The 27,189-nt window shown below is 39.0% G+C and overlaps 1 protein-coding gene across 3 annotated transcripts; it reads right to left on the reverse strand.

The window, feature by feature from the left end:
* Nucleotides 1-274: 274 nt before the first annotated feature.
* On the reverse strand, nucleotides 275-27,189 carry hephl1a (hephaestin-like 1a). Of its 3 annotated transcripts, XM_056264664.1 has the most exons (20): nucleotides 26,905-27,189; nucleotides 26,313-26,557; nucleotides 22,724-22,936; nucleotides 22,398-22,586; nucleotides 21,296-21,550; nucleotides 19,963-20,131; nucleotides 18,559-18,698; nucleotides 18,048-18,179; nucleotides 17,546-17,751; nucleotides 16,639-16,789; nucleotides 16,301-16,513; nucleotides 9,126-9,333; nucleotides 8,723-8,862; nucleotides 7,392-7,520; nucleotides 7,181-7,287; nucleotides 6,209-6,428; nucleotides 5,542-5,681; nucleotides 3,566-3,725; nucleotides 610-654; nucleotides 275-491 (listed from the first exon to the last, which is right to left on the reverse strand). In XM_056264664.1, the coding sequence occupies exons 1-20, from the start codon at nucleotides 27,048-27,050 to the stop codon at nucleotides 418-420; spliced, it is 3,282 nt and encodes a 1,093-aa protein (XP_056120639.1). In that variant the 5' UTR covers nucleotides 27,051-27,189; the 3' UTR covers nucleotides 275-417. The 3 variants fall into 3 exon arrangements, with proteins under 3 accessions (XP_056120639.1, XP_056120640.1, XP_056120641.1); XM_056264665.1 differs by lacking the exon at nucleotides 610-654 and having other exon boundaries at nucleotides 26,905-27,188; XM_056264666.1 differs by lacking the exons at nucleotides 275-491; nucleotides 610-654 and having other exon boundaries at nucleotides 3,561-3,725; nucleotides 26,905-27,187.

The following is a 27,189-nucleotide window of genomic DNA, read 5'->3' on the forward strand; positions in this document are numbered from 1 at the left end:
TGACATCCTACCGACAGTACAGTTGATTCAGTGTTTATAAAACCTCATGGTTCAGTGTCTTTCATCTTGTAGATTTGAATTTTGTCAACTATAATTGATTTATTTAGCAGTTTAAAGTTTACATCATTAAGCTGCAATAGATTGATATGTATTGTTTTAGCAGACACAAGAGGCCTTGTTACATTCTCTTCTAAGCTTTGATTTTATTAACACTAAATATGACCACATTAAATTACCATAACTTGCATCATAAATCAAAATTGAAAGAATAAACTTAAGAGTTGTTTTATCCCCAAAAGCTTCTGTTTACCTAACAGCTATACAGTGAGAAAGCCGGATGAGGTAACTAAGTAGTGAGCAACAATAAATATTCATGTTGTTGGGTGTATGGTCAATTTTATCTTTTGTATCAGTGGGTTACAACAAGGTCAATAGGACCGATCCAAGGGCACACAACATCACAGAGTAAAGGCTTCCAAAATGGCCGAAGCCTGGAGAGAAAAAAAGACAAAAAAAACTTTTCTTTAATACCATTTATCATATTTAAACATTGCATGATTTTCTAAGAAGAAGAAAAAAACAATACAGTGAATACAAATGTTTATTTACCACTGTCCAGATTTTGGTCACCACTGATCCTTGTTGACTGAGACCCTAATGATACAAATAAAAATCTATATTAATGCATATAAATCCATTTACACTCACTGAATCCAGTTTAAAAATTAATCCACTGTAAACAGTTGTTTACACAAAAAAAATGAGGCATAATAAATTCCTTACAAAATAATTCTTACAACAGAAAGATTCACCTCAGAAAATAAAGTACATGCTTGCGTTTAAGGGTTTATGGGTATCATGTTTCAAATGGTGTGTTAATAAATCTTGATTTCTCAAAACTGCTGATCTCATGCTCTTTAATGCCCAGGAGAGCAACGGCCATGCAATTTACATGCAATACAAATGCAAACTATCTGTCATGCCAATAAAGGAGACTTATAATATAACTAAAAATAGAAAGAGAGACAGCTTTTAACCAAGTGACGGTGGGATATCAGCACCTTCTAAAATTAAAGCAAACAGGAAAGATACCATGAGGGAAAGCAGAGTTTCCAGTTCTCATGCATTTAGTGTGAGACAGAGGCTTTCTAGTGTTGTGCTGAATTTTGACAGTCACTTTATAAATCTAGCACAGATGTATCCCAATTCTCTGGATCATCTTTAAGATGTTTGTACACTTCGACTAGAGTCTACTTTGGCAAATTCTATTGACTGATTTGGAAAGGTGAAATCCAGATCCAGTGTCCAAACCAGATCCTGGAGGGTTAGCAGGTTAGCTACAACTTTCCCCAACACACCTAACTGGAACTTTCTAGGCTGCATCCGAAATCACATACTTCCCTACTATATAGTAAGCGAAAAACACTATGTGACAAAAGAAGTATGTCCGAGATTGACAGTACTCATAAAAGAGTAGGAAAAAAGTGCCCTGATGATCTATTCTTCCAGTGAGATTCTGAAGTGTGCATACGATGGACACTTTACTATCCCATGAGGCCACAGGAGAGGATTTGTGAATGGCAGTGAAGCGACGTAACTGATGCTGGTAGGGTCACGTGAACATGACAGCATGCCATGGTGAATGTAGTATGTCCAGATTACATTCATACTTCACATTCATACTATATAGAACATGCTTTTTTAGTGGCCGTGAAGTAATTACTTATTCAAAATATGTACCTACTCAAGAGAGTGTGTGATTTCGGACGCAGCCCTAGTAATCCTGAAGACCTTAATGAGCTTGTTCAGGTGTGTTTAAATGGAGCTGAGCTGAATCCTGTAGTTAAGGATTGGACACACATGAGAGCTGAAAATGTATATCGGTGCAAAACCATGAGCCATGAGGTCAAAAAGTCTATTTAAATTGTATAGACTTGTGATGAATTTTATTCGTGTACAAACAGAAGCTGCTGAATTAGGCAGTGCATTGAGTGAGAACGTCCCTGAAACATCTGTGTATTTGACAAATATTGCATTTACTTCACTTCATCTCTGATAAAGTAGCCAAACACCACTCGGGCGTCACTATGGGAAGCAGAAAGTGTTCGACTTCAAGTCTGCAAGTGGCAACTCTCGCTGATGGGTCGCAGCTGGAGTCGAAACGCACCGAATGACTCAATAGGAACACTCATGACCAGCGTGACCACACACAATAAGACAACATGAAAGCACAGTTATGTTGACCTGCCTTGTGCTTTGTCATGTGATTCCCTTGTCCTCTTGTGATCATGTCATGTGCTTTCTTGTTTAATGTGTTCTCATTGGTTCATTCTCTGTAAACCTCTGTTGGTGTGTGTCATGTCATGTCAAGTAGTGATGGACAAATGAAGCTTTGGTGAAGCACTGAACCACTTAGAAGAATTGTTTTGAAAATGGGTTCATTACTCGAAGCTTCAGTAACAGCGACCTCGCCTGGTGAAGTGCCAAGGCTGCATCTAAATGATCCCGGCTAGATAGTGGACAGGAGGCTTTAAGACGAGTGAAATAAATCTAGTGCACACATCTGCCATCACTAATGTCAAGTTATGCTTAGTGGTGGGCAGACCGAGGCTTCGTGAAACACTGAAACGGTTGAAGCAAATGTGCTGTATCGTCTCCACGGTGACCCCTAGTGGTCCGAACATGCATAAAAAACCCTTTTACAAATTTTTTTTTGTAAGTAAAATTTTTCAAATGCAATTATCTAATCATCTAATAAGATTATCAAGTATATGTTGTGCAATTGTCAGGGTTTGTTTTGTTAGTTCTATGAATGGCTCAGCTAAACAGGCCAATAAGAGACTATTAACTACCATTATTAATTTTAATTATACTAATGTCTAATTAAAACATCTACAAATATTGACGTTTGATACGCACTCCGAACCATTGATTCTGAACAAAAGACTCGTAAAGGCTTCGAAGCTTCATAAAGGAGTGTTTTAAAAATGTTTTTTGTTGTTGTTCACTTTGGATTATTGCAAATAAAACTCTCCTCAGTGGATCCATTACAATCTGTCACCAAACTAAGAATAAATCCCGACACAAAATGGCAGACAAAATGTGGAATATATAAAAAAAAAAAAAAAGATTATTTTTGAAAGTTTCCATGACCGAAACCTGCACAAACCTTGATCTACATCATCATTTATCAATATGCGGGAGATCCACAAACATCTGAGACCCTCTGTCTATAAAGACTACGAAAGTTATAAAAGATCCACAAATGCAGAACAGCATTCACAAATATTCTTGGTACAGTATACTAATGTAATCAGCTCACTATGTATGTAAAAAAAAACTACAAATGTCGCTTGTGTATTTGTGGATTATATTGTAAGCTTTAAAAACCATGTAAGCTTCTTATGTGTACATTTTCATGCTTTCTTTTTGTGCATTCCTGGATTTACTTCTGCATTTGTGGATTTCTTGCAGTATTTGTGAACAAAACGTGAATAAAAATCCAGCACCACTTCAGAAAATGCCAACTTTACTTTTGCATTGTGTTTGTCCTTTTACTCCTAACCTTTAGAATGAATAGTGAGAAGCGCCTCCATCCCCGCATGGATGTGGTCGGTCACATGACAGTGCAGCAGCCACTGTCCAGGAATCCCTGCAGTCAGTTCTATGGTCTGAAATGTTCCTGGGAATAGGTCGTATACATCAGCACGATGAGAATGACCCGTCTGAAGGAGAGAAAACGAGAGTGTTTGAGGGACAGTTTAACACCTAAGTGGGATTTAGACATTATTGAGTTTCAGAAGTGGATCTACTAGGGTGGCATGGTGGGGGTTAGAAATGCTAAGAATAAGGCCTAGTTCACACGTACACAGGTATTTTTATTAAATTAGCTTTTCCTAAAAAAAAAAAATCTTGTCCACATGAAAACGCAAAAAAAAAACACACGCTATAAAGCTCTGTCAAGAACATGGTGGAACACACCAAACCAACAGGTGGCGATATAACCCTGACCGTAAAACCACGTTAGCCAATCAGAAGCCTGAAAAAAGGTTACCAGTTCTGGTAGGCTAACAACATGTTGTCATAAGCAGTGACCTGACGCCTCTGTTCCACAATATGATGGGAGAACTGTGCATGTATCTGTATACATGTTATAAGCCCTGTTAGCACAGTTATTAGCAGCAATATTTTGGCTACGTCCGCCATTGCACAGACTCGCCTCATGTAAACAAAGGAGATAGCGGCGCAACATCTGACGTCAAACAAAGAAGATAACAGCGCGCACTCCGAAATCACAAGCCGAAATATCTGTTGTTACCGGCTACTCGACCACACTGCAACCAGAGTTTCTGAAAATCTTCACCCTGGCAGGAGTTTTTAAAAAGGTTCGGTCCAGTGACCGGATACTACGTTTGCGCGTGGACGAATGGCCAAACCGAATGGAAAATACCTGTGTTCGTGTGGACACACCATCTGCCACTGTTCTGTCCGTGGCACTGCCGCAAGGAGAGCAGTACAGCCACGCTATAGCATGTGGTATCACAATGAATAAAACATAAATGTAAACAGTGTTTCTTAGAGTGCTTTCACACTTCAGATTCGAATATATTCAGATTCGATTGCCTGGTCCGAACCCAATTTCGATTGCTCGCCCCTCCCCCGTACCGGAGTTCACATGACCGTACCCCAGACCACACTTTTTAGCGGACTCGGATACCGTTCGCAGGTGTGCGAGTTCAGAAGACAACGTTCATCCGAACAAACCGAACTCTGACGTCAATCGAACCCTGGTGCGCACCAAAAGTGCTAGTGTGAACGCTGCTTTCAGCAGCTGTGCTTCAATGTAATGAGATAAAAATTCAATGAACAGCAAAATAACGGTAAGAGAATACATCTTTCTATTACTTTGTACATGCACATTTTGTTGTGGTGGGAATTTTCCGAATGCCTGCTCTGTTTTTATTATCTGATCATAGAAGCATCTCCGAATGGCAACTAGAATATCAGTGTCAGGTAAGAAACTAATCTTAATCAGTTATTATGATGTTTATTAATCACATATATATTATTTCAATGGATTTATTATTCATATGAAGTTCATTTTACATGTTCAGATCAGGGTGAATTAAAAATGCTGCAGTGTTTATGTGTTTGACATCACTACAGGTATTTCGGATCTGATGTGTGAATCTTAACAGTAAAAAGACAGAACACTGTTGCTTGTGTGAAAAGTAAATGTGGTAAATTCACTGGAAAATGCAAATTTACCAGATTTAATGTGTGAAGGCTGCTACGGTCGTAGTGCCCTGGATATTGAAATATTGCTTATTTTTAATGATTTTTAAACAGTAAAATTATTGATTTGAGGTGTCTATGAGGAAATGCAGCTCAAATACTTATGGACATGAATGTCTTTGTCATGCCATCAATTTAAAAGTAATAGAACGCTTGCTTTACTTTGGTGTCGATACACCTCATGCCACCCCACTGTCACTCCATAAGTAATTTTCTATATCTAGTCTGCTGTGCTTATGTATATACCTTGTAAATGAAGCTCTGCCCATGGAAATGCACAGTGTGCATGTCCACTTCGTTCCCCAGTCCTAACAAATACCACTCGGTCTTGTCTTTCTCTGTCATATTTAACCCATGGAGGTTAGCATACATCTTTCCATTAATACCTGTGGAAGAGATAAAGAGTTTTAAGTTCTTCAAAAAAAAGGCAAATCTGATTGTACCATGTATTTCTCTCTTGCAACACAGATAATGACATTCTTTTTATTGGAGAAATATAAAGAGTACAGATAAGCTTAACAGAAATTAAATCCAAAGATCCTCCGTGTTTTCCTTAAATCTAACAGGATATTATAGTTCCTTCTGCAGTTGTTAATTATATATATATTCATATTTATACATACGTTTGTACACACACGCATACACATATTCACTAGCATGCCTATACATGTACAGCCCACCTACACACAAACATATGCATATATTCCAGCATACAGAAAGATAATGACATTCTTGATGAAGCTTATCCCTACTTTATCTATTGGTCCAATCTCTCTCTCTCTCTCTCTCTCTCTCTCTCTCTCTCTCTCTCTCTCTCTCTCTCTCTCTCTCTCTCTCTCTCTCTCTCTCTCTCTCTCTCGCACACACACACACACGCACACACACACACACACACACACACACACACACTTACCATGCATTTTGTTGCTCTCCATAAATTCCTCACTATATTTGTCTAGTTCGTCACCCTTGGTGTACAGTTTTATGTTTTCATCCAGGTAGTGGGACTCATTTTCATCAAACACCATGAAAAGAAGGGCAAACTCTTTTTTAACGTCTTTCCTCCGTCTTTCAGTGTCCAGGGTGCCTTTACGGCACACTATCAGTGGACCCACCAAACCGCTCATCAAGTCCTGAAGGACATTCACATAGTACATCTGTAAATCTTCAATCATACTAAAACCTCACATTATCATCTCTACTTATTGCTTTCATAACATACTTCTAAGTAAGATCTGATTTATTTACATGCAGTACACATACAAATGCAACATTTTCGTTAAAACAAAACAATTAATGTTTCGTTTGTTACTACATTCGTTTTTTACATAATCAATGAACAATTCTTTTACAGCATTTATTAATCTTTGTTAATGTTAATCTCAACACTAACTAACAGTTTTAAGATCAAAATAAATATCTGTTGACAGTAGTTAATGCACTGAACTAAAATAAACAACATTTTCATGGTAACACTTTACAATAAGGTTCATTAGTTAACTACATTAGTTAACATTAACTAAGAATGAACAATACTTCTTCAGCATTTGTTAATCTTTGTTAATTTCAACATTTACTAATACTTTATTGAAATCTTGTTAACATTAGTTAATGCACTGTGAACTAACATGAACTAACAATGAACAGCTGGAATTGTATTAACTAACGTTAACAAAGATGAACAAAAACAGTAACAAATGTATTGCTCATGGTTAGTTCATGTTAGTTAATACATTAACTAATGTTTAATAAATGAACCTTATTGTAAAGTGTTACCATTTGTATTAACACACATCAACAAATGTTAATAAATGCTTTAACAATATAATGTTGATTGATAAGGACATAGATAATGTATAGATTATATTATTTATGAGTTTTATACCTCAACAAAGCTGACAGAAGAGTAGTAGGCAAACGTTATACAGTTTGAGTCAGCGCGACCCGGACCTGATCGTTCTGGAATGGTCCAGTTGTATGTCACCACATGACCTATGACACACATAATGCACATACAAATATACTATTCTCTCCTGCACACATAATAAGACAAATTTGAAGTTTGACAAATTTGAATTTTTGTATTATAAACAAACCTTGAGAAACACCATTCTGATGGGGTTCACTGGTCTTCACTCCATGGGCATGAACAGAATATGGCCTGTTGGCTTTGTTTTTAAACACAACCTGAATCATCTCACCAACCTCAGCTCTAAGGATGGGTCCTGCGAACACAACAAGGGGCACTACTGAACCACACAGGTATAGAGCTAAAACAAAGAGGCCTGCTATATCAATGCTAATTATTTATGTAGTACTGATCTATGAATGCATCACTGATGCTTATTGCTACAAATTACACCTCCTACACACACACACAAACACACAGTATATATATATATAAATTATGGCATGCAGTTCAGGAAATTATTGTATTTATAATATGAAGTTTCAGTATGGAATGGAACTCTGAATGTATGGAATGAAAGTGCAAATTTGACAGTACTTAATGAATAATGTATAGCTAGATATATCTTTGTTATCAGAGTGATATTGCATGACTTCTGAATTTCGTGACTTGTCATTCCCTGAAATTTTCCAATACTTTGTTGAACTAGAGAACTTTTTTTTAAAATAGCTGGTCATACTCCAAACATCACAGGAGTCTACATCCCGTCATTCGGAGGATCATATTTTCATTATTGCAACATTCATAATGATTATGAGTAATCGTGTTCCTCAAAATGTTGTTGAAAACATTATGCATCATCATCGAAGGAATTTTATGAATCTGTTAGGGTAGAAGCTGATATATATGATAAGTGCATGGTATTTGGAGAGCACATTCTGCATCACTTGTAGACAGGGGCTTCTGTGGGTGCTCCCTGTGAGGTGGGATGCATGTTTCTTTCTCTATCTATGTTTGCCTGATAAGCAGGAACATCCAGGCCTGTGAGGTTCACGGCATTCAGTCTTCCGCATTAAATAGTGAATGAATTTCTTCATTAGTAGAACTGTACTGAATAAAGTTACCAGTATTTTTCCCAGTGCATGCATTACTGTAGCTCATCATTACTTAGGATTGCTGCAACTTTCCTAGTTCCATTCTATATATCCAGAGATTTATTCCATATTATTATTCTGAATAGAATGGAACTAGCAAAATTACAGCAATCCTAAGTAACCCACCTAATATGAAGGTCAAATATATTATATTTAAACATCATTTATAAATACAATGATTTCCTGAACGGCATGTCATAATATACTGTATATAAATATATATACACACACACACACAGAGATAACTTTTGAAAAACAGGTTTCAAAATCGACTTAGGAGAGCCACAGGATTGTAAGATCTATTCCTAAATCTTAAGGAGTGTTGTCAGAGAAAAAAGAGTTTACAAAGTCAGATGTGCCATACCCATTATCCCCAAGTGCTCCTCATCTGGACGCATGGCCTTCTTGTTGGTAAATGTCTCATCTGTGTATTCACGAAACACCACCTTCTTATATTCAGCACCAATATGATCATCTGTTTGTTCTAGGTAAATTCTTCCAGGGCTGAGTAAGGCAGGACAGAAAATGAGAGAGAGAGAAAAAAAAAAAGAAAGACAGAAAAGATAATGTGTGCATGAATGAGTAAATAGGTAACAGTAAATAACAGTAAATAGGTAAAACTGTGTGAGAAATAGAGGGTCTCGAGCACGAGACTTGACTAACACTATCAAGTGAGGCTTGATTGAGAAGAATCTTAACCCTAATGTTTCATTTTAGAGCTCAATTTATGTGTGAGAACAAATATGCATATATGTTTGTGGGTATACCTATCCTCGAGTGTAGCGTTGTGCTTCTCTAGTTCCCATGTTCGGTTTGGTGCATAATTCCAGAAAACTTCCTCTGCTGCTATATAGTACTGCACTGTGGAGGTGAAGCGCTCTGGTGCAGGAGTGGTTTCGCAGGGCTTGACTCTGTAATGCTGACGCATGCCCGACTTGTAGTGATCAGCTGTACGACAGCTCAGCTCAAACTGGCCTGGAGTAAAAGTGCATTCTTATGAGCAAATGTTTACTGTCAAAAAGAATGTATTTTGCTTATATCTTTTAATTATTTAAGAAAACAACAAGCTTTTCAGACATTACGAGACCTAGCAACTAGCAGAGAACTGGGATAATCTTCCTTAATTTTTTAAAAACCATTGTCGTGCCAAATCCTACATCCCCCCGAGGGGTAGCGCTTCGTAAAGCCTGATCTAAATGCCTTTTGCATTATGTAGCTGATCAAATACATCATAAGTCATGATTAAACAGTTCTTCAAAGTGGATAATGCAGTATGTTTAATATAGTTTGTCTGGATATTACATTGGTGCAAACAATATTTTTTTCTGATGTGATGCCTCAAAAACATTTCCCTTTAGACACTTAATCATCATTATACAATTCACATATAACTACATCTCATTAAATAATTTTAAAATAAAACAATTAATAATAACAATCATTATAATTTTAGACTTTGCTGTAATTTACAATCCAAATAGTTAATATTTAACATATTAATTTACAAAAAATATTATTATTATAATTGGGTCACATTACTAAATCATCCTTGATAGGCTATTTATGCTGTGCTGCATCTATGTTCAGGAACTGTTATCAAATCTCTCCAACGGATACATATTTCATATTAAAAATGTAAGCAATGTCCTATAGTCACACCTAATTATAGGTGCTTTTGAAATATGAACTGGAGCAATATGAAGCAGTATTAACAATTCTGTGTTGCACATATGCTGTGTTGTATAGACAGTGACAAATGAATAATAAAAAACTACTTTCTATTTGCAGGTGTGTGGGAGATCATCAATACAGGATCCATTGTCTGTAGCCCATTTGCCAAGTATAAATATGTCCCGCAGACAAAGCTTTCAGTTAGGATTCCTAGGGACAGATTAACTAAACAGGGCAAACTAGCGTGACCATAAACACACTGATGGGAGTGGAAAGTTCTGCTGATGACCTACTGTCAATGTGCAAATAAAAAACACAGGACAAAGACAACGCAGCTCATTTCCATGATGACTAACGCAATCTACCAAGAGCAAATTAGCGTGGGGTCGCAAACAAGCAGCCGATGATAATCAGGTGCAGATAATCTATAAACAACACAGATGCTGCAAATTAAAAATAATATGGCTTGGCAAATCATATGTTCGGATAACGTATTCATCTGGCATTCCAAATAAATGAACACGAGTTGAGAAAATGAGCTCCTTCTAGCACATGCGTTCTCTTCACTGCTTTCTCTAAGCAGCAACTATAGCAGAAAGTCGAACCGTAATGGTGGAAAAACAAGTAAATTGACTACGCAAACTTTAGTAAATCAGGTTGCATGATTTATTTAGTTTTAGATTTATTTAGCCGCACATTCCAGGACCCAGTTTTACGGCCAGGCCCTCTCTGACTGCACCAGTGGAGAAAGGTTTGCTAGGTTCGATCTTGGTGGATTTGCACAAACTAATGTCAAATGACATCAGCTAAAGATGCAAGGACAACTGACAGATGTCAGCTATGTTATCCTACCCAAGCATTCCAAAACATGAATATTTTCATAACAACATCAGCCACTTAGTTAAAATCAAGAAAGTTATCAACATAACTGATATTCAAAATGGTAAGCAAGCGCTGCTTTGTTTAAATTTCATATATCTGCTTATACACTATTTTGCCAAAAGTATTGGGACACCCCTCCAAATCATTGAATTCAGGTGTTCCAATCACTTCCATGGCCACAGTTGTATAAAATCAAGCACCTAGGCATGCAGACGCTTCTACAAACCTTTGTGAAAGAATGGATCGCTCTCATGAGCTCAGTGAATTCAAGCATGGTACCGTGATAGGTTGCCAACTGTGCAGTAAGTCCATTCGTAAAATCTCCTCACTACTAAATATTCCACGGTCAACTGTTAGTGGTATTATAACAAAGTGGAAGCAATTGGGAACAACAGCAACTCAGCCACGAAATGGTAGGCCACGTAAAAATCAGAGAACGGGCCAGTGCATGCTGAGGTGCACAGAGTCAATAGCTACAGACCTCCAAACTTCGTGTGGCCTTCAGATTAGCTCAAGAACAGTGCGTAGAGCTTCATGGATCAGCTGCATCCATGCCTTACATCACTAAGTGCAATGCAAAGCGTGGGATGCAGTGGTGTAAAGCATGCCGCCACTGGACTCTAGAGCAGTGGAGACGTGTTCTCTGGAGTGACTAATCACGCTTCTCTGTCTGGCAATCTGATGGACGAGTCTGGGTTTGGCGGTTGCCAGAAGAACGGTACTTGCCTGACTGCATTGTGCCAAGTGTTAAGTTTGGTGGAGGAGGGATTATGATGTGGGGTTGTTTTTCAGGGGTTGTGTTTGGCCCCTTAGTTCCAGTGAAAGGAACTCTTAATGCTTCAGCACACCAAGACATTTTGGACAATTTCATGCTCCCAACTTTGTGGGAACAGTTTGGGGATTCCTGTTCCAACGGGAATACGCACCAGTGCACAAAGCAAGGTCCATAAAAGCATGGATGAGCGAGTTTAGTGTTTTGTGTTTTCCCATGACAATACTTTTTATCTACTGGCCCCCCAGACCAAACTCAGTATTTATTTCAGAGTTGCATGCTCTTCTTACAACAATGTGCCAACATTATAATACTTGGAGATCTTAATGTTCATCCAGCAAAGCTGACTGCAACCCGATAGAACACCTTTGGGATGAATTAGAGTGGAGACTCTAATTCACTCTAATGGACTCTAATGGAAGCCAGGTCTACTTGTCCAACATCAGTGCCTGACCTCACAAATGCACTTCTAGAAGAATTGTCAAAAATTCCCATAAACACATCTAAACCTTGTGGAAAGCCTTCCCAGAACAGTTGAAGCTGTTATAGCTGCAAAGGGTGGGCCAACTCCATATTAAACCCTACGGATTAAGAATGGGATGTCATTAAAGTTCATGGCAGATGTCCCAAAACTTTGGCAATATAGTGTATCTCGTATATCCTTGTTTCGGTTTCTCCTTTTGAATGACGAATAAAGACTATTGATACCTGCTGATAGACAGTTAATTCCTTATAAGCAGGCGCAGAACGTACATGGAGGTTTGCAGTCGGCTGTAGTCTGTGCTGTGTGTTCAAGCGCAGCTTCTTGGTCCAGACACAGACAACGCAAGGCGACAACACTGTCGGTTTTCTTCGTCGCAAGTTCCTTTAAGTTGGCTTGGTGTGCCCCAGGCTTAACAAAGCATACACATAGCACACTACCATATTTCTGCAACTCAAATCCCTTAAAGGGTTAGTTCACCCAAAAATGAAAATGATGTCATTAATGACTCTCCCTCATGTCATCCCAAGCCCGTAAGACCTCCGTTCATCTTCGGGACACAGTTTAAGATATTTTAGATTTAGTCCGAGAGCTTTCTGTCCCTCCATTGTAAATGTGTGTACGGTATACTGTCCTTGTCCAGAAAGGAAATAAAGACATCATCAAAGTAGTCCATGTGACATCAGTGGGTTAGTTAGAGTGTTTTGAAGCATCGAAAATACATTTTGGTCCAAAAATAACAAAAACTACGACTTTATTCAGCATTGTATTGTCTTCCGGTTCTGTTGTGGATCTGCGTTCAGTGCCGCTGCTGACGTGTGTCTGGTGTGTGTGTGTGTGTATTCTGGTTCTGTTGTGGATCCGCGTTCAGTGCCGCCGCTGACGTAAGACGCTGCTGACGTGTGTCTGGTGTGTGTGTGTGTGTGTGTGTATTCGGGTTCTGTTGTGGATCCGCGTTCAGTGCCGCCGCTGACGTAAGACGCTGCTGATGTGTGTCTGGTGTGTGTGTGTGTGTGTGTGTGTGTGTGTGTGTGTGTGTGTATTCTGGTTCTGTTGTGGATCCGCGTTCAGTGCCGCCGCTGACGTAAGACGCTGCTGACGTGTGTCTGGTGTGTGTGTGTGTGTATTCTGGTTCTGTTGTGGATCCGCGTTCAGTGCCGCCGCTGACGTAAGACGCTGCTGACGTGTGTCTGGTGTGTGTGTGTGTGTGTGTGTATTCGGGTTCTGTTGTGGATCCGCGTTCAGTGCCGCTGCTGACGTAAGACTCTGCTGACGTGTGTCTGGTGTGTGTGTGTGTGAGTGTGTATTCTGGTTCTGTTGTGGATCCGCGTTCAGTGCCGCCGCTGACGTAAGACGCTGCTGACGTGTGTCTGGTGTGTGTGTGTGTGTGTGTGTATTCTGGTTCTGTTGTGGATCCGCGTTCAGTGCCGCCGCTGACGTAAGACGCTGCTGATGTGTGTCTGGTGTGTGTGTGTGTGTGTGTGTGTGTGTATTCGGGTTCTGTTGTGGATCCGCGTTCAGTGCCGCCGCTGACGTAAGACGCTGCTGACGTGTGTCTGGTGTGTGTGTGTGTGTGTGTGTGTGTATTCTGGTTCTGTTGTGGATCCGCGTTCAGTGCCGCCGCTGACGTAAGACGCTGCTGACGTGTGTCTGGTGTGTGTGTGTGTGTGTATTCTGGTTCTGTTGTGGATCCGCGTTCAGTGGCGCTGCTGACGTAAGACGCTGCTGACGTGTGTCTGGTGTGTGTGTGTGTGTGTGTGTGTGTGTGTGTGTGTGTGTGTGTGTGTGTGTGTATGTGTGACGTAAGACGCTGCTGACGTGTCTCTGGTGCGCCCGAGCTTCGTTTACAGTCTGAGGGAGACGCACGCTGGAAACAAAACAATCTTTGCAAACATGTCTAAGGATTTCCACACAGAGGAAGACTTGCATTTTTTTGCCCAGCCATATTTATTTGAACCCGAACACACGGACGCACCAGACACACGTCAGCAGCGTCTTACGTCAGCAGCGGCACTGAACGCGGATCCACAACAGAACCAGAATACACACACACACACACACCAGACACACGTCAGCAGCGTCTTACGTCAGCAGCGGCACTGAACGCGGATCCACAACAGAACCAGAATACACACACACACACACACCAGACACACGTCAGCAGCGTCTTACGTCAGTGGCGGCACTGAACGCGGATCCACAACAGAACCCGAATACACACACACACACACACCAGACACACGTCAGCAGCGTCTTACGTCAGCGGCGGCACTGAACGCGGATCCACAACAGAACCAGAATACACACACACACACACACCAGACACACGTCAGCAGCGTCTTACGTCAGCGGCGTCACTGAACGCGGATCCACAATAGAACCAGAATACACACACACACACACCAGACACACGTCAGCAGCGTCTTACGTCAGCGGCGGCACTGAACGCGGATCCACAACAGAACCAGAATACACACACACACACACCAGACACACGTCAGCAGCGGCACTGAACGCAGATCCACAACAGAACCGGAAGACAATACAATGCTGAATAAAGTCGTAGTTTTTGTTATTTTTGGACCAAAATGTATTTTCGATGCTTCAAAACACTCTAACTAACCCACTGATGTCACATGGACTACTTTGATGACGTCTTTATTTCCTTTCTGGACAAGGACAGTATACCGTACACACATTTACAATGGAGGGACAGAAAGCTCTCGGACTAAATCTAAAATATCTTAAACTGTGTCCCGAAGATGAACGGAGGTCTTACGGGCTTGGGACGACATGAGGGAGAGTCATTAATGACATCATTTTCATTTTTGGGTGAACTAACCCTTTAAGCAAGTTTCATTAAGTAGGTCAGCCGGAACCACTTCACTTATACCATGATGTATTTTGTTACATCCAAAGATGAACAGTGTCTACGCTGATATTAGTCTCTGTCTGTATCACTCTTATCCCGAGGTTAACAAATGGCTCGTTTCCATCGCGTGGTACACTACAGTACAGTACGATTCGGGGTGGTAAACCTTCATCCGGCTTGCATTTCCACCGCCAACAGTACCCTTCCTTGATAGGCGTGGTGTATGCCAGAAAGTTGTGATCAATGTCATTCTCATGCGAAGAAGAAAGCGACAGAGTAAACAACCATGGAGGACATACAGCAGATCTTATCTTGCTTCTCGGCATGTGGCTGCTTGTCACAAGAAAAAAAAACATTTGTTGCAATGGTATTGTGTTTAAACTGTATATTAAAAAATGTTACCTCTTGTGTTGTCACACAATTCTCTGTCAACAAATCAACGTTCTTCAGTGAGTCTAGCTCCATTTACATTTACATTTATTCATTTAGCTCCACCCTTTAGGTACCGGACTACTGTGCTTGGTACCCCAACGGAAGGGTCCCGAAAAAGTGGTGTGGTATGGTACGGTTTCGGTATTTTGGTACCATTCAAAACTTCTGACAATCGAAACGTAAATAATTGCATACCATACCATACTGTACCGTCCCGTACCGCTCGGTGGAAACGAGCCAATAGACAGTCTGATCCAATCTGTATCCAGGCCAGATGTTGGATTTGCACCCAGCCCAGAAAATACCACAACACAATACTTTTCGGTCCGCAAAGACCTAATCTACTAATTGGCAACATACGTAACTACAACATTGCAGGTCTGTAATTTCATTACCATCAATTTACCAAGTAAATATGTATAGATTTGATATATTTCCACTTTTTCCTCCAGTAATGCTGTCCTCCAGTTATGTTTTCATGTCTTCCTTGTTGCAAATACTTGCAAACATTTTGAAAAGCCTTTTATTGTTTTTTTTGTTGTAGTTGTTCTCTCTTGTTTGAAATCATCATGAACTAAGCACCTTAAACTAAAACTTGCCAACAAACTAAAACATTGCAGTGTCTGTTCTGGAAATTACCTACACAAATAATGTTTTTCAGAACATTCTGGGAAACAGAAATCGCTGGTTTAGGATCTGGCACAACAACGAAATCATTATTAGCATTACAAGCGCCGTATCAAAGCCAATCACACCTACATCGCTTGAGCATAATAGATAAGCATTGACACACCACCAACACATCCCTGATATAAAAAGCGCTGTGACTTACCATTGTTGTCGGGTGTCATGCTAACAGTCACTGTGGTATGCGGGAAAATGCTGAGAGTGTCACGGTTCATCCCATCACGCTGAAACGTGTTACCCTGAAAATAGATCCCATGGATATCCACCTCTGTGCCCAAGCCAAGTGTGTGCCACACAACATGTTCCCCGTTACACAAATCCAGACCACGCAGGTTTCCATACATGTAGCCATTTACCGCTAAGAAGAAACACAAATATTCTTAATTATAATACTGCCAGGAAATAAACTTGTATATTCCCAAAGTGAGGAAGTAAAAGTACATGATTGTGTGATTAAACACACACAAACACATATATGCATACCATGCATCTTATTGCTCTCCTGAAACTCTTCATTATTTGGATTTGAATCACCACTGCCAAACTTTTTAATGTTCTGTTCCAGATACCAACTTTCATTCTCATCCATCACAGAGAATAGCAGGAAAAACTCGTGCTGAATTTTGTCAGCACGCTTACATAACGTGGAAACACACACACACAGACAAAATATATAGGTTATTATATTCACCTGTATAGTCTGAAAAGCAACAGATGCATTGCATATACAGTATGGCACATTCCACAAACAAGGTACACTTGTTTGGTGTCCAATGATTTTTTCTAAAGCATTACAGGCACAAATCTTATTTTTGTTGTGAGACCTATTAGATACAATTGTTATTTAACCTAATTATTCTAGTATGAAAAGTAGATCGTTTCAAACACATCCAATATCTGTATCATAGCCATTAAACCTAAATGACCAATGTAACATAATATCCCACATTAGCTGTGTCGTGCACAACCTGTTATGATTTTCTGCTTATGCTAAAAACACAATTAAATATGACTTTTCAATTTTTGCACAAACTACAATGTTGACGGCATTCTTCAAACAATCAAACCTATACTGTAAGAAAAATTATCTAAAAAAGATATTACTTTTAATGTATGGAAATATAGGTTTATTATAACAACAAACCAACATTTATCCCAAAACCTGAGTGACTGATTCATTTAGGCTAGATTTGCAAACCTGTTACCCACAAAAATAAAACAGCTTGTGTAAATCTAATCTTGATGTCTCGAGTTTGACAATAAATCACCCCCTTTCACTGACCATTTGCTGAAAAAGGAACAAGTCCTTCCTTTTTCAAGAGTATCTTGTGCCATATTTGTGGAAAGTACCATATTGTCTGTATTGGCCTACAGTATGAGAGTTTGTTACCTGATGCAAACTTCCATCAAGAACACCTTTTTTGCACACTTGAATGGGCCCAAATAAACCAGAGTTACTGTCCCGAACAGCATCGACAGCGGAATAGTACAAGTATGAAAGACAAGGTGGATCATCGTCAGAGGGACCTTCAATTACTCTCCAGTGATAGATGAACTGTTGATCAGGAGCCACAGAGGCTCCAACTTTCTGAGTACCTGTGGAAGACACAACAATTCCCCTTCTTAATTTATGCTATGTATTTTTAATATTTTAGCCAAATATTATGCAATGTGTGTATTATACTATTGTTCTTTGTGTTCAGTTTCAAAAGGAAATTCTCAACAAAGGGCTAAAGCAATGGGAAGAATTTTACCAAAGGCCTTTTTTTTGGATGAATGCCCCTCTTCTTTGCTCTTAGCACCCCAGTTGAGAACCCCTAGCTTGAAGGTCTACATGATTATCTGTGTGTATATGACTTGTGTATGTGTATATACAGCTGTTTATGACTTACCATCTTGATACTTTGCTCCTTCATAGGCCTTCTCATAATGCAAACCATGCGGCTGAATGCTGTAGTTACGCGTAGCTTTATTGAGGAATGTCACAATGATAACATCACCAGTCTCTGCTCTGATGACAGGACCTAGGGTGGGGGTGGGTGGAGATAACTGATCACTTACCATCTTCACGACAGAATGTTTAAACTATATTAATATAACTGCTTCATGAAACTGAAAAGCACTCATGCATCGTAGCATGGCACCAGCTCTACGGCATTTCACTAATACTCTTATTCATAAACTCAGCAAGAAATCAAAATTTACCACATTTTCTTTATTGAAGTACCTGGTCTTATGGTTAACGATTGCTAAATGGCTAAAAATTAGCTAAGGCTAAGAGAGATGGCTAAAAATTAGCCATCTCACTCACAAAAACATCACAAAGTAACTTTCATTTCATGCACTGATATGTCACTGATCAAAGATATCAGTGTTCATATAAGACAAAAGTAAGGATTTTACCCAGAATTCCAAGATGCTCATCTGAGCCCACAATATGTGTTTTGGTAGTAAATGTTTCATCAGTGTATGAAATGTATCTGGCCTTGCGGTAAGTTCCACCCAGTTTACCACCATCACGACTGAAGTACGGCTCAGAGTCACTGCAGGAAAAGAAAGACATTCACACGCTAATTCAATGACAACATTAACACTTATATTACATAAAAATAAATGCAAAATTAAACTTTAAATAGGAGTTAATATCAGGTAGGAACAATTATATCTGTGATGATTACATTAATGACATCTTTGAATCTTTGTGTCCCTTCAAAAACAAGGTCAATCTAGATATATTAAAGGCTCACTGAAGTGCAGCTTTGTTTGATGCGTCGACGTAATTTCCACTGAAACAGGAAGCTAAGGCGGGACATATTGAATGGCCCCTCCCCCTTTTCAAATAGCCAATAGCGTTTACCTCACAGACTGCAATTCGTACTTGAAAGAACCACGGAAGCGAATTCGAGCGCTGATGATACATTTGATTCAATAGTAGAGGTGTGAATATATATTCTAATTCTTAACCAACATACAGTTGGAAAAAGGGCTAAAACTCGAGCGTTCGATCAGCCGAACACACTTTGGACACACGGCCAACCCATATTTCTCTGTAACGCATCAACGGTCGCTTTGGACAGGTGGTGTTTATAGCATGGGGGCGGAGCTTTAGATTCTAGAGAGCATTTGATTGGACAGAAGATGTGATGAGAAGCTGAAGTCCTCGGTGATGTTATTAAAATCATTTATCTATTTTAGCGGAAGTGAGAGACGGTAGGTTTTGAATGCTTATATCTCCTAAATGTGAATTTTGTCATTGGTTTGGAACACACCAGCTAATTCATAACCTTAAGGCTAACATATTCATACTAAAAGCTATTAAGGTAAAGCAAATAAACCGAGATTAGACTTATCTTAACTTTAAAATCCAGTGTACTGTAGAACAGATTACACCAAATGGATCTGTTAGAATGGGTCCAAATTACATCAACTTCATTTCAGTGGTGAACTCTGAGGGCCTGTGTAACAGTAACTCACTCACTAAACAAATACATGATGTTTTCTTATTCCCTTTCTCATTCATCTTTAATTTTATGTCTTAAATGGTGATCTACTCCTAAATCTTTCTGTTTGCAACATTGTCTGTGTTCAAATTAATAGTGGCAAAAGTTTATCCAAAGCGTGAGTCTGACCTTCACCCCTTAAAAATCCCTCAGCAATGATTAGAATCTAATTTCAGATGGTCAGATTCATCATCCAATTGTGTTTTTACCTGGTAGATGTAATCTTTCTAATATATAATTGCCAAGCCTTTGTAGTGGGTCTTGTGTTACTCAATCATGCATTAAGTGTCTCCAAATCTGTTTCTACCTGTCTCGTGTAGTGAGCGTTTCATTTTCCATGTAGTTCATTCCTGAAGGGGCGTAGTTCCAATCCATCTCTTCAGCAGCAATGTAGAAATGTCTCTCAGTGCCAGGGGCTTGTGCTGGAGAGGTCGCTGACCCACAGCTCGAGACCTCATAGAAGCCCTGCATACCTGCTGCTCACAAGAAGAGACCAAACAAAAGAGAGGGATTCAGAAATCTTGCAAATTAAACTTCACTTGCTTTCTTAAACATTTAAAGGTGAAGTATGTAGTTTCTGCGACGCTAATGGCACCTAATGGAATCACAAAAATAAATCATATTTTGCTAATGACTCTTTTGCATGTTGCACCTCCTCCAACTCAAACATCACAATCACAGCTCTTCCGGTTGCTTGTAAAGTCATGACTCGACAGTAGATTACTTTCAATAAAAGGTCCGACACATAACATGTGTTGCTATGTGTCATTTAAATTCCAACATAACTCCACCGGGCGCAACTACTTAAGGTGGTCTACACTGGTCACGTCAAAGTAAACATTACAAACTGGAATATTTGTCTTTCTGAATGGGTGCATGATGATGCTGTATTGAAACAGCCCGTTGTAGAGCATTGTTCGCTTTGACATGTTCATGACCTGTCTAATCTTTGAAGGTCTAAATGCAGTGAAATTTGGCTTGCACTCCTGTAACCGAAGCTGAATGTCTTTTCCCATGTTACACATAGGCCATTGTCCCACACCAGCTAAACACCCTCTGGCTCCGCCTGCTACAGTTAGACACGCCCCAAACTCTCACTATTGGTTGAGCTGGAAAGAGATTGACGGATCTGAGCGGACTCTCTGAATGTTTAGATGGTGCCTGGGAGGATCTCCATGTTTACACTTTTGGGGGAGATTAACCCAACTTGCAGGGATAAGTTCATCAAACATTTTGTAACACTTTGAATTTAATCATGATGAAGATAAGAGAGTTGAAACTCTGAAAACTAATGAAAATGGCAATTATTGTGTAAGTTACATTCTTGGATTCAAAGTTGTTGTTATGACACAAACACAATGATACATTTTCTTTTACAGTGTAGCAATCACAATTATAAACAGACACTGACAAAATCTTCTTCAAGTAACTAAAACAATGTGTCAACAACATGAAATTGCCAGAAAGATCAAACAAGAGTCAGTAAAAAAAAAAACGGTGCGGCAAAAATGAACACTATACCACTCATAACCATCAAAGCAAAACCAAAAGTGATCATACACTGATTAGACAGAAACAATGCTTCCAAGAGCAGGAACACACATGGGCTTACCACAGAGAGACACAGGTAGAACACTTACCTTTTATATGATCGTTGACTTGGCAACTTAACAACCATTTTCCAGGTGTTCTCGGGATCATTGTTGCGGTGACAAAAGTTGCAGGAAACAGACTAAGAACATCTGTGCGGTGCATGCGATCCATGAGGGTGTGTCCATGGAAATAAGCGGAATGAATGTCCACTTCATTGCCAATGCCAAAGAGATGCCAAGATACAGGACGCCCAACACACACTTTCAGTGAAGGCAAATTGCCATACACATATCCATTGATTGCTAATGGGAAAATACAAGAAAAAGTTGAAAAAGGGACATTGAAGGAAAAAAAGGATATGAGATTACACAAGTAAAAATAAAAATAATAATAATTCTGCATATTGTTCACTAAAATAATAACAACTGCAAAAATCACAAACAACTGCATTGGAATTTTAGAGTGCAGCCAACTTTGGATATCAAAAGAAAAGTAAACTTTGCTGAATGCTTCTGTTCCAAAGTGGAACAGATACGGAAGGTGCTTTCCAGGAAAAATTCCATCAGCTAAAAATTCCATCATGGAATTGTATGTGCTCAAGTCAAGTCAAGTCAAGTCATCTTCATTTATATAGCGCTTTTAACAATGGAGATTGTTTCAAAGCAGCTTTACAGAGATAAACATACAATTTACGGTAACAGAGATTGTTTTGGCTTTATAGCGATTTTTGAGTAATGTTATTTCCAGCTATATTTAGTTGTGATTGATTCACTTCCAGCTAAATGTGGAACAGATACGGAAGGTACTTTCCAGGAAAAAAATGTCAGTCATGTGTCTCAGCTAAAAATGACATCATGGAATTGTATGTGCTTACTTCAATATAATCTAATACTCTCGCTAACAGACAAGGGTAGCTGTAACAATTTAATACTAAAGATTTAAACGTAAAGATTTAAGGATGAATCACTTATTTTTAACTGATTAACGGCTACAATGCAAGCCTATTTGAGTTAAAACTGTCTACCAAACGCAAAAATCGAATTGTTTAAGCTGATTTAAATTTGAAATGTTTCTATGATAAAAAGAACATTCCTCAATAGAACAAATTGGTATGTATTGATAAAGTTAAAGTTCAACCTTGAGACTTACAGTGCATGAGGTTGGACTCTCTGAAATCCTCATCTACATTTTTCATAAGTTGTTTTGTTTCATCTGGTTCAGAGCAAAATCTTTCAACATTCTCCTCCAAGTACCAGCTTAAGTTCTCATCCACCACACTGAACATCAAAATGAAATCTTCATCCACATCAGAGCGCTTATTGCTGGAGCTCAGAGTGCCTGAGATAAAAAGAGGAGACAAAACATAAGGAAAAGAATGAAATGAGATATAAAGAGTAAATATAATGAGAATTGAATTGGGAGGGAGAAGTGTATTCCATGCATGAACAGTTTATCAGGGGTTGTGTGAACCTTACCTTTCTTGCAGGTGAGCAGAGCTCCGATAAGCCCTGATGCAATGTCTTTAGGTGCGTCTCCATGCGAGTGGTACACCCAGGTGAGACAGCTGGCATCTGCTTCAGTAGGGCCGTACTCTGGCCTGACCTCCCAGGTGTACGTCCAGTTCTGACCCGGAGCCACCGCATCATCCCTCTTATCATGACCAGAGGTGCCATCGGGATACAACGCTCCTAGAGTAGTGAATTCAAGATTATCCAATCTGATTTATTCAATGATTCCTATTGTGATTTGATGGATTTTAATGCAAAACTAGATTTTCCTCGCTCTTTTAATGTAAAAAGTTAAATGAACAGCAACTTTTCTCCGTGGTCCACCCAGACTTTATATGGAAGTCAAGATTATGCAAAATAGATCACGCAGAAATATTCACAGCACTGATCTAACCCTGACTACAAAAGTTTACATAATAATGCCCATTCAGCATTAAGTAACTTCCTTCAGTAGAAACTACTCAGTTACAAGTTGCTACATGTTAATTGGATAGAAACAAAAATGTTGTACCATGGTTATCCAATCACATAAAAGAGTTTGTTTGCATACCTGCATCTTTACAAATTGAATGGGAGAGACTGAAAATATGAGAAACATTTAGTTTTCAGGAGCATGTTCATTATGTTGATGTACACATGTGAATGTGTGCTTGCAAACATCGAGCCCTTGGACGTGTGCATGTGTGGATACATGCATACACACACTACCCAAACACACACACGTTAAAACACATATATTGAGAATTATTTTTCTTTTTCACAGAGAGAAACTTGATCCTACCCTGAACTGCATCTAATATCCATTCATCCATCTGACATTCAGACACACACACACACACACACACACACACGTATGTGCATGATGTTCTTCATCAGACCATTGATCGAGACACTAGTGAGGAGGAGGCGATGCAGGATGGATCTCACAAGAAAAGCGACCTTGCCTCATAGGTGGGGATGAAGAAGACCAGGGGTCTCATTTATAAAGCATGCGTACGCACAAAACAGGGGCTGGAAACGTACGTACGCCAGTTTCCACGCAAAGGTTGTGATCTATAAAAAACAAACTTGACGGGAGAATGTGCGCACCTTTAAGCAAACTTTGAGCCGTGCGTACGCAGGTTTTGGAGACGGAGCAGTTTGGCGACACCGATGGTGAGCTGGAGCTAAATGTCTTTTTGGTCACTTTTAGACCGAAAATCTAAAGAAAATTATACATACAGTATACAGAAAGATAATACAAATATAATTCCACTCACCAAGCCTCACATGAAGCAAACATCCATCCTTTTTAAATATCCATCCCTTTCTTTAGTGAAACTGACGCAGCCTATCTAAAACCGTAAATCTTCATTATAATCATAAATACAGTGTTCTGTGAAATATGTTCACAATAACAGTTTAAATAAATAAAACTATGTTTTACTTCTGATATAAACATTTAGATTAAATATGCCATTCTGATTAATGGAGTTAGACACTTAAATTACATGAAATCATTACTGAGAAGTTACAACATTTTTGTATATTCAATAAATAGAAATATGTGTTGTGGATGCAATGCTTTCAAACACTTCCCCTCTGTCATGCTGTGTTTTAATGTTTTAACTACAGAGATAATTGCTTATCATGATAATAGCAGATTGTCTGAGAAAATAGTTTCATGCAAATAATGCACTACAAGGTCTATCTGTTTCCATTAAAAATATAAATCAATTAAAAATACTCTTTGGCCAGTGGAAAAGATTGAGAAAAACTTTCTCTGAAATGTATTTTACACTATTTGATTTATTTATTCAAAAACAAGGCAAGGATATAGGCTACTAAATTATTTTTTATTAATGTAACTAATGTGACGGCACATCCGTATTTCATATTGTCCAAATGTCTTGTACCGTTAAACATGGTATCACGTGGATGAATAATCATATGCAAATGATATGCAGATGAGGATATGCATATTAAAACTAGGTGTTGTAAGCTCCATATATGGTTATTTCGGGGTGGAGACGCATGTGCGCACAATCTTCCGCTGACTGGGATTTATAAAGTGAATTCTGCGCAGGTTCTGGCGTACGCACGGTTTTATAAGTCTGAATATTTGTTTGCGTACGACATTTTTGGCTTTCGGACGCACGTACACTTTTAGTAAGGATTCTACGCACAGTTTTATAAATGAGACCCCAGGACACAGACCATCTTTCGACCAGAATGTAAAAACATCAGCTGGCCCCTCATCATCAGAAGACTGCTGCTCATCAGCTGCTTCAAGGTCTCTAGCATCTGGTGGCTTCTTCTTCTGATACATCTTCTAATGCTCCTTCACTGCCAGATTCATCCTGCATCACCTCCTCCTCACTAGTGTCTGGATCAATGATCTGATGAGCAACACCATCACAGAGAGCTTCTTCGCCATTGTGCAAGACACTGTAAAGCATTTATATGTGTCTGTGCTATAACATCTATATTTGTACATTTTAGTCCCAAAACAAAATGTCATAATATTTTGTCTGAAAACTGTGATGAAACAAAGAACATGAAAGAAGGATTATTTTGAAACAGGGTCACTGCGGACTAAATCCAGTTTGCGCATACATGTCTGTGTGTCGACTTCGTCATCCAGCTAGATTCATCATCAATCACACCATCAAGGTCGGTCAGAAATCTTGGAGTAACATTTGATGATCAGCTGACCTTCACAGACCACATTACAAAGACAGCTCGATCACTGCCCAACATCAGGAAGATCAGGCCTTTTCTAACTGAGCATGTAACACAACTTCTCGTCCAGGCCCTGGTCATTTTGTAAAAAATAAAAGTTGTTCAAAACAAACTTGATGGTGAAAAAAGTAGACTAGTGTGATCAACACTTTTCGTCATATTTTATTTAATATTTCCAAAATTATTCAAAAAAAATCCTTTTTTTACTCAAAAAATTAGATACTCTCTAATAAACGAGGCCTACGATTAAACAGATGCAAATGGAAATATAAAACCAGTCCTAATTGAAAGAAAACAAGTTGACAAAAAGATTGAATCCAATATTGGGTGATAATATAGCATAACAAGTGATTTATAAGCTATTTTTTATGGGCCAGTCATTTTTGACCGGGAACATCAAAGGTGTTATTCGGGTTTTGAACACCACACAAGGGTTAATTAACTGGGTAAATCATTAAAAACTATTTAAAAGTTTAGATCTACATGTTGTAGATTGTTTTGTTTTATATTATATTCGATATCTTAGCACATATTTTAACAGTGTATTATTTCAGCTATAAAAGTGGTTGCTTCGGGTAGTTATTTTAAAGATTCAAGTTGTCAAGTCATTTCTGTGTGTTGCCCTTTGAACTGCTCAGTAAAAACTTGCATTTTGACACTTTGCTGCATACTTTTTGTTTATTGCTCTGTTATTGATTTATAGGATGTGTGTCAAGAGACTCTAAATCGCTGTCCTGACTCATAGATAAACAAAGACAGACAGCCAGATAAGCAGAAGGAAATGGATGAATAAAGAATAAATAAGGGAACTGATAAAGAGAGATAATTTCCCGACCTTCTGAATCCTTCTTATAGAAGACTCCATGTGGGTGAAGAGAATAAGCTCTGCTTGCGAAGTTCTTCATATGCACCTCCACGACATCATCGACCTCAGCCCGTAAAATAGGTCCAAGGAAGCCAAGCCACGCAGGTTTAGGTATTTCTTTGGAATAAGAGTCATCGGTGTACTGTCTGTACACAGCCTTTTTGTAAACTCTTCCTATTTGGCTAGGGCCATTTGTCAGAAAAACTGATGCGTCTCTGTTACAGAAAGGGGTTTAGAGAAAATCGAAAGTAAGTCGCTTAGTTTAAAATGATAATAGCTATCTACGATTGCTGTTTTTTTTTTATTATTAGGTCTTTACAATTCAGGATCCATTTTAATAATAGCCTAATACATGCTATCAGAATCAGCAATAGCCTACATCACCATGCACATACAAGCGTTTTTATCCACATATAAAAAATAATAGCTACGTTGATTATTATTTTATTTTTTTGTAGCCTACAGTATTAAAACGTAAAAAAAAAAAGTCACGTAAAATGTGAACAATTACTGTTCTGTTTTACTATTACTGGTAAATAGATATGTCAACACACAAACTCACTCGTTTAGATCACTGTTGACAAGGTTTCCGTCTGGTGCGTAATTCCAGTCTTCCTCTCTTATGCCTATATAATATGTCCTCTTTATGCATTCGGCACACTGTAGCGCGATCACGGCCGTCACTAAAGCGCACAGCACAGACTTCATCTCTTATGGCTGAAACACACACACACACTCGCACATTTATAACCACCCGTGGCAGATCAGAAAGAGACGCACGTAAATGCCGCGCGCAGAGATTTTCCCCCGACACTGAAGCTATGTGATAGAGATCCACATACAGATT

The sequence above is a fragment of the Rhinichthys klamathensis genome, unplaced genomic scaffold (genome assembly GCF_029890125.1).
Source record: "Rhinichthys klamathensis goyatoka isolate OS25496 unplaced genomic scaffold, OSU_Roscu_1.1 h1tg000223l_1, whole genome shotgun sequence".
NCBI classification, from domain to species: Eukaryota; Metazoa; Chordata; class Actinopteri; order Cypriniformes; family Leuciscidae; genus Rhinichthys; species Rhinichthys klamathensis.

What these genes read in the sequence shown, in the direction of transcription:
- hephl1a (XM_056264664.1), bottom strand. Translation starts at nt 27,050, where the DNA reads ATGAAGTCTGTGCTGTGCGCTTTAGTGACGGCCGTGATCGCGCTACAG. An exon ending in CTATAAGAAGGATTCAGAAG is followed by an intron (nt 22,937 to 26,312) that starts GTCGGGAAATTA and finishes TCACTACTCTAG; the next exon opens with GAGCGTTGTATCCCGATGGC. An exon ending in TGACCAAAATCTGGACAGTG is followed by an intron (nt 492 to 609) that starts GTAAATAAACAT and finishes TTTTCTCTCCAG; the next exon opens with GCTTCGGCCATTTTGGAAGC.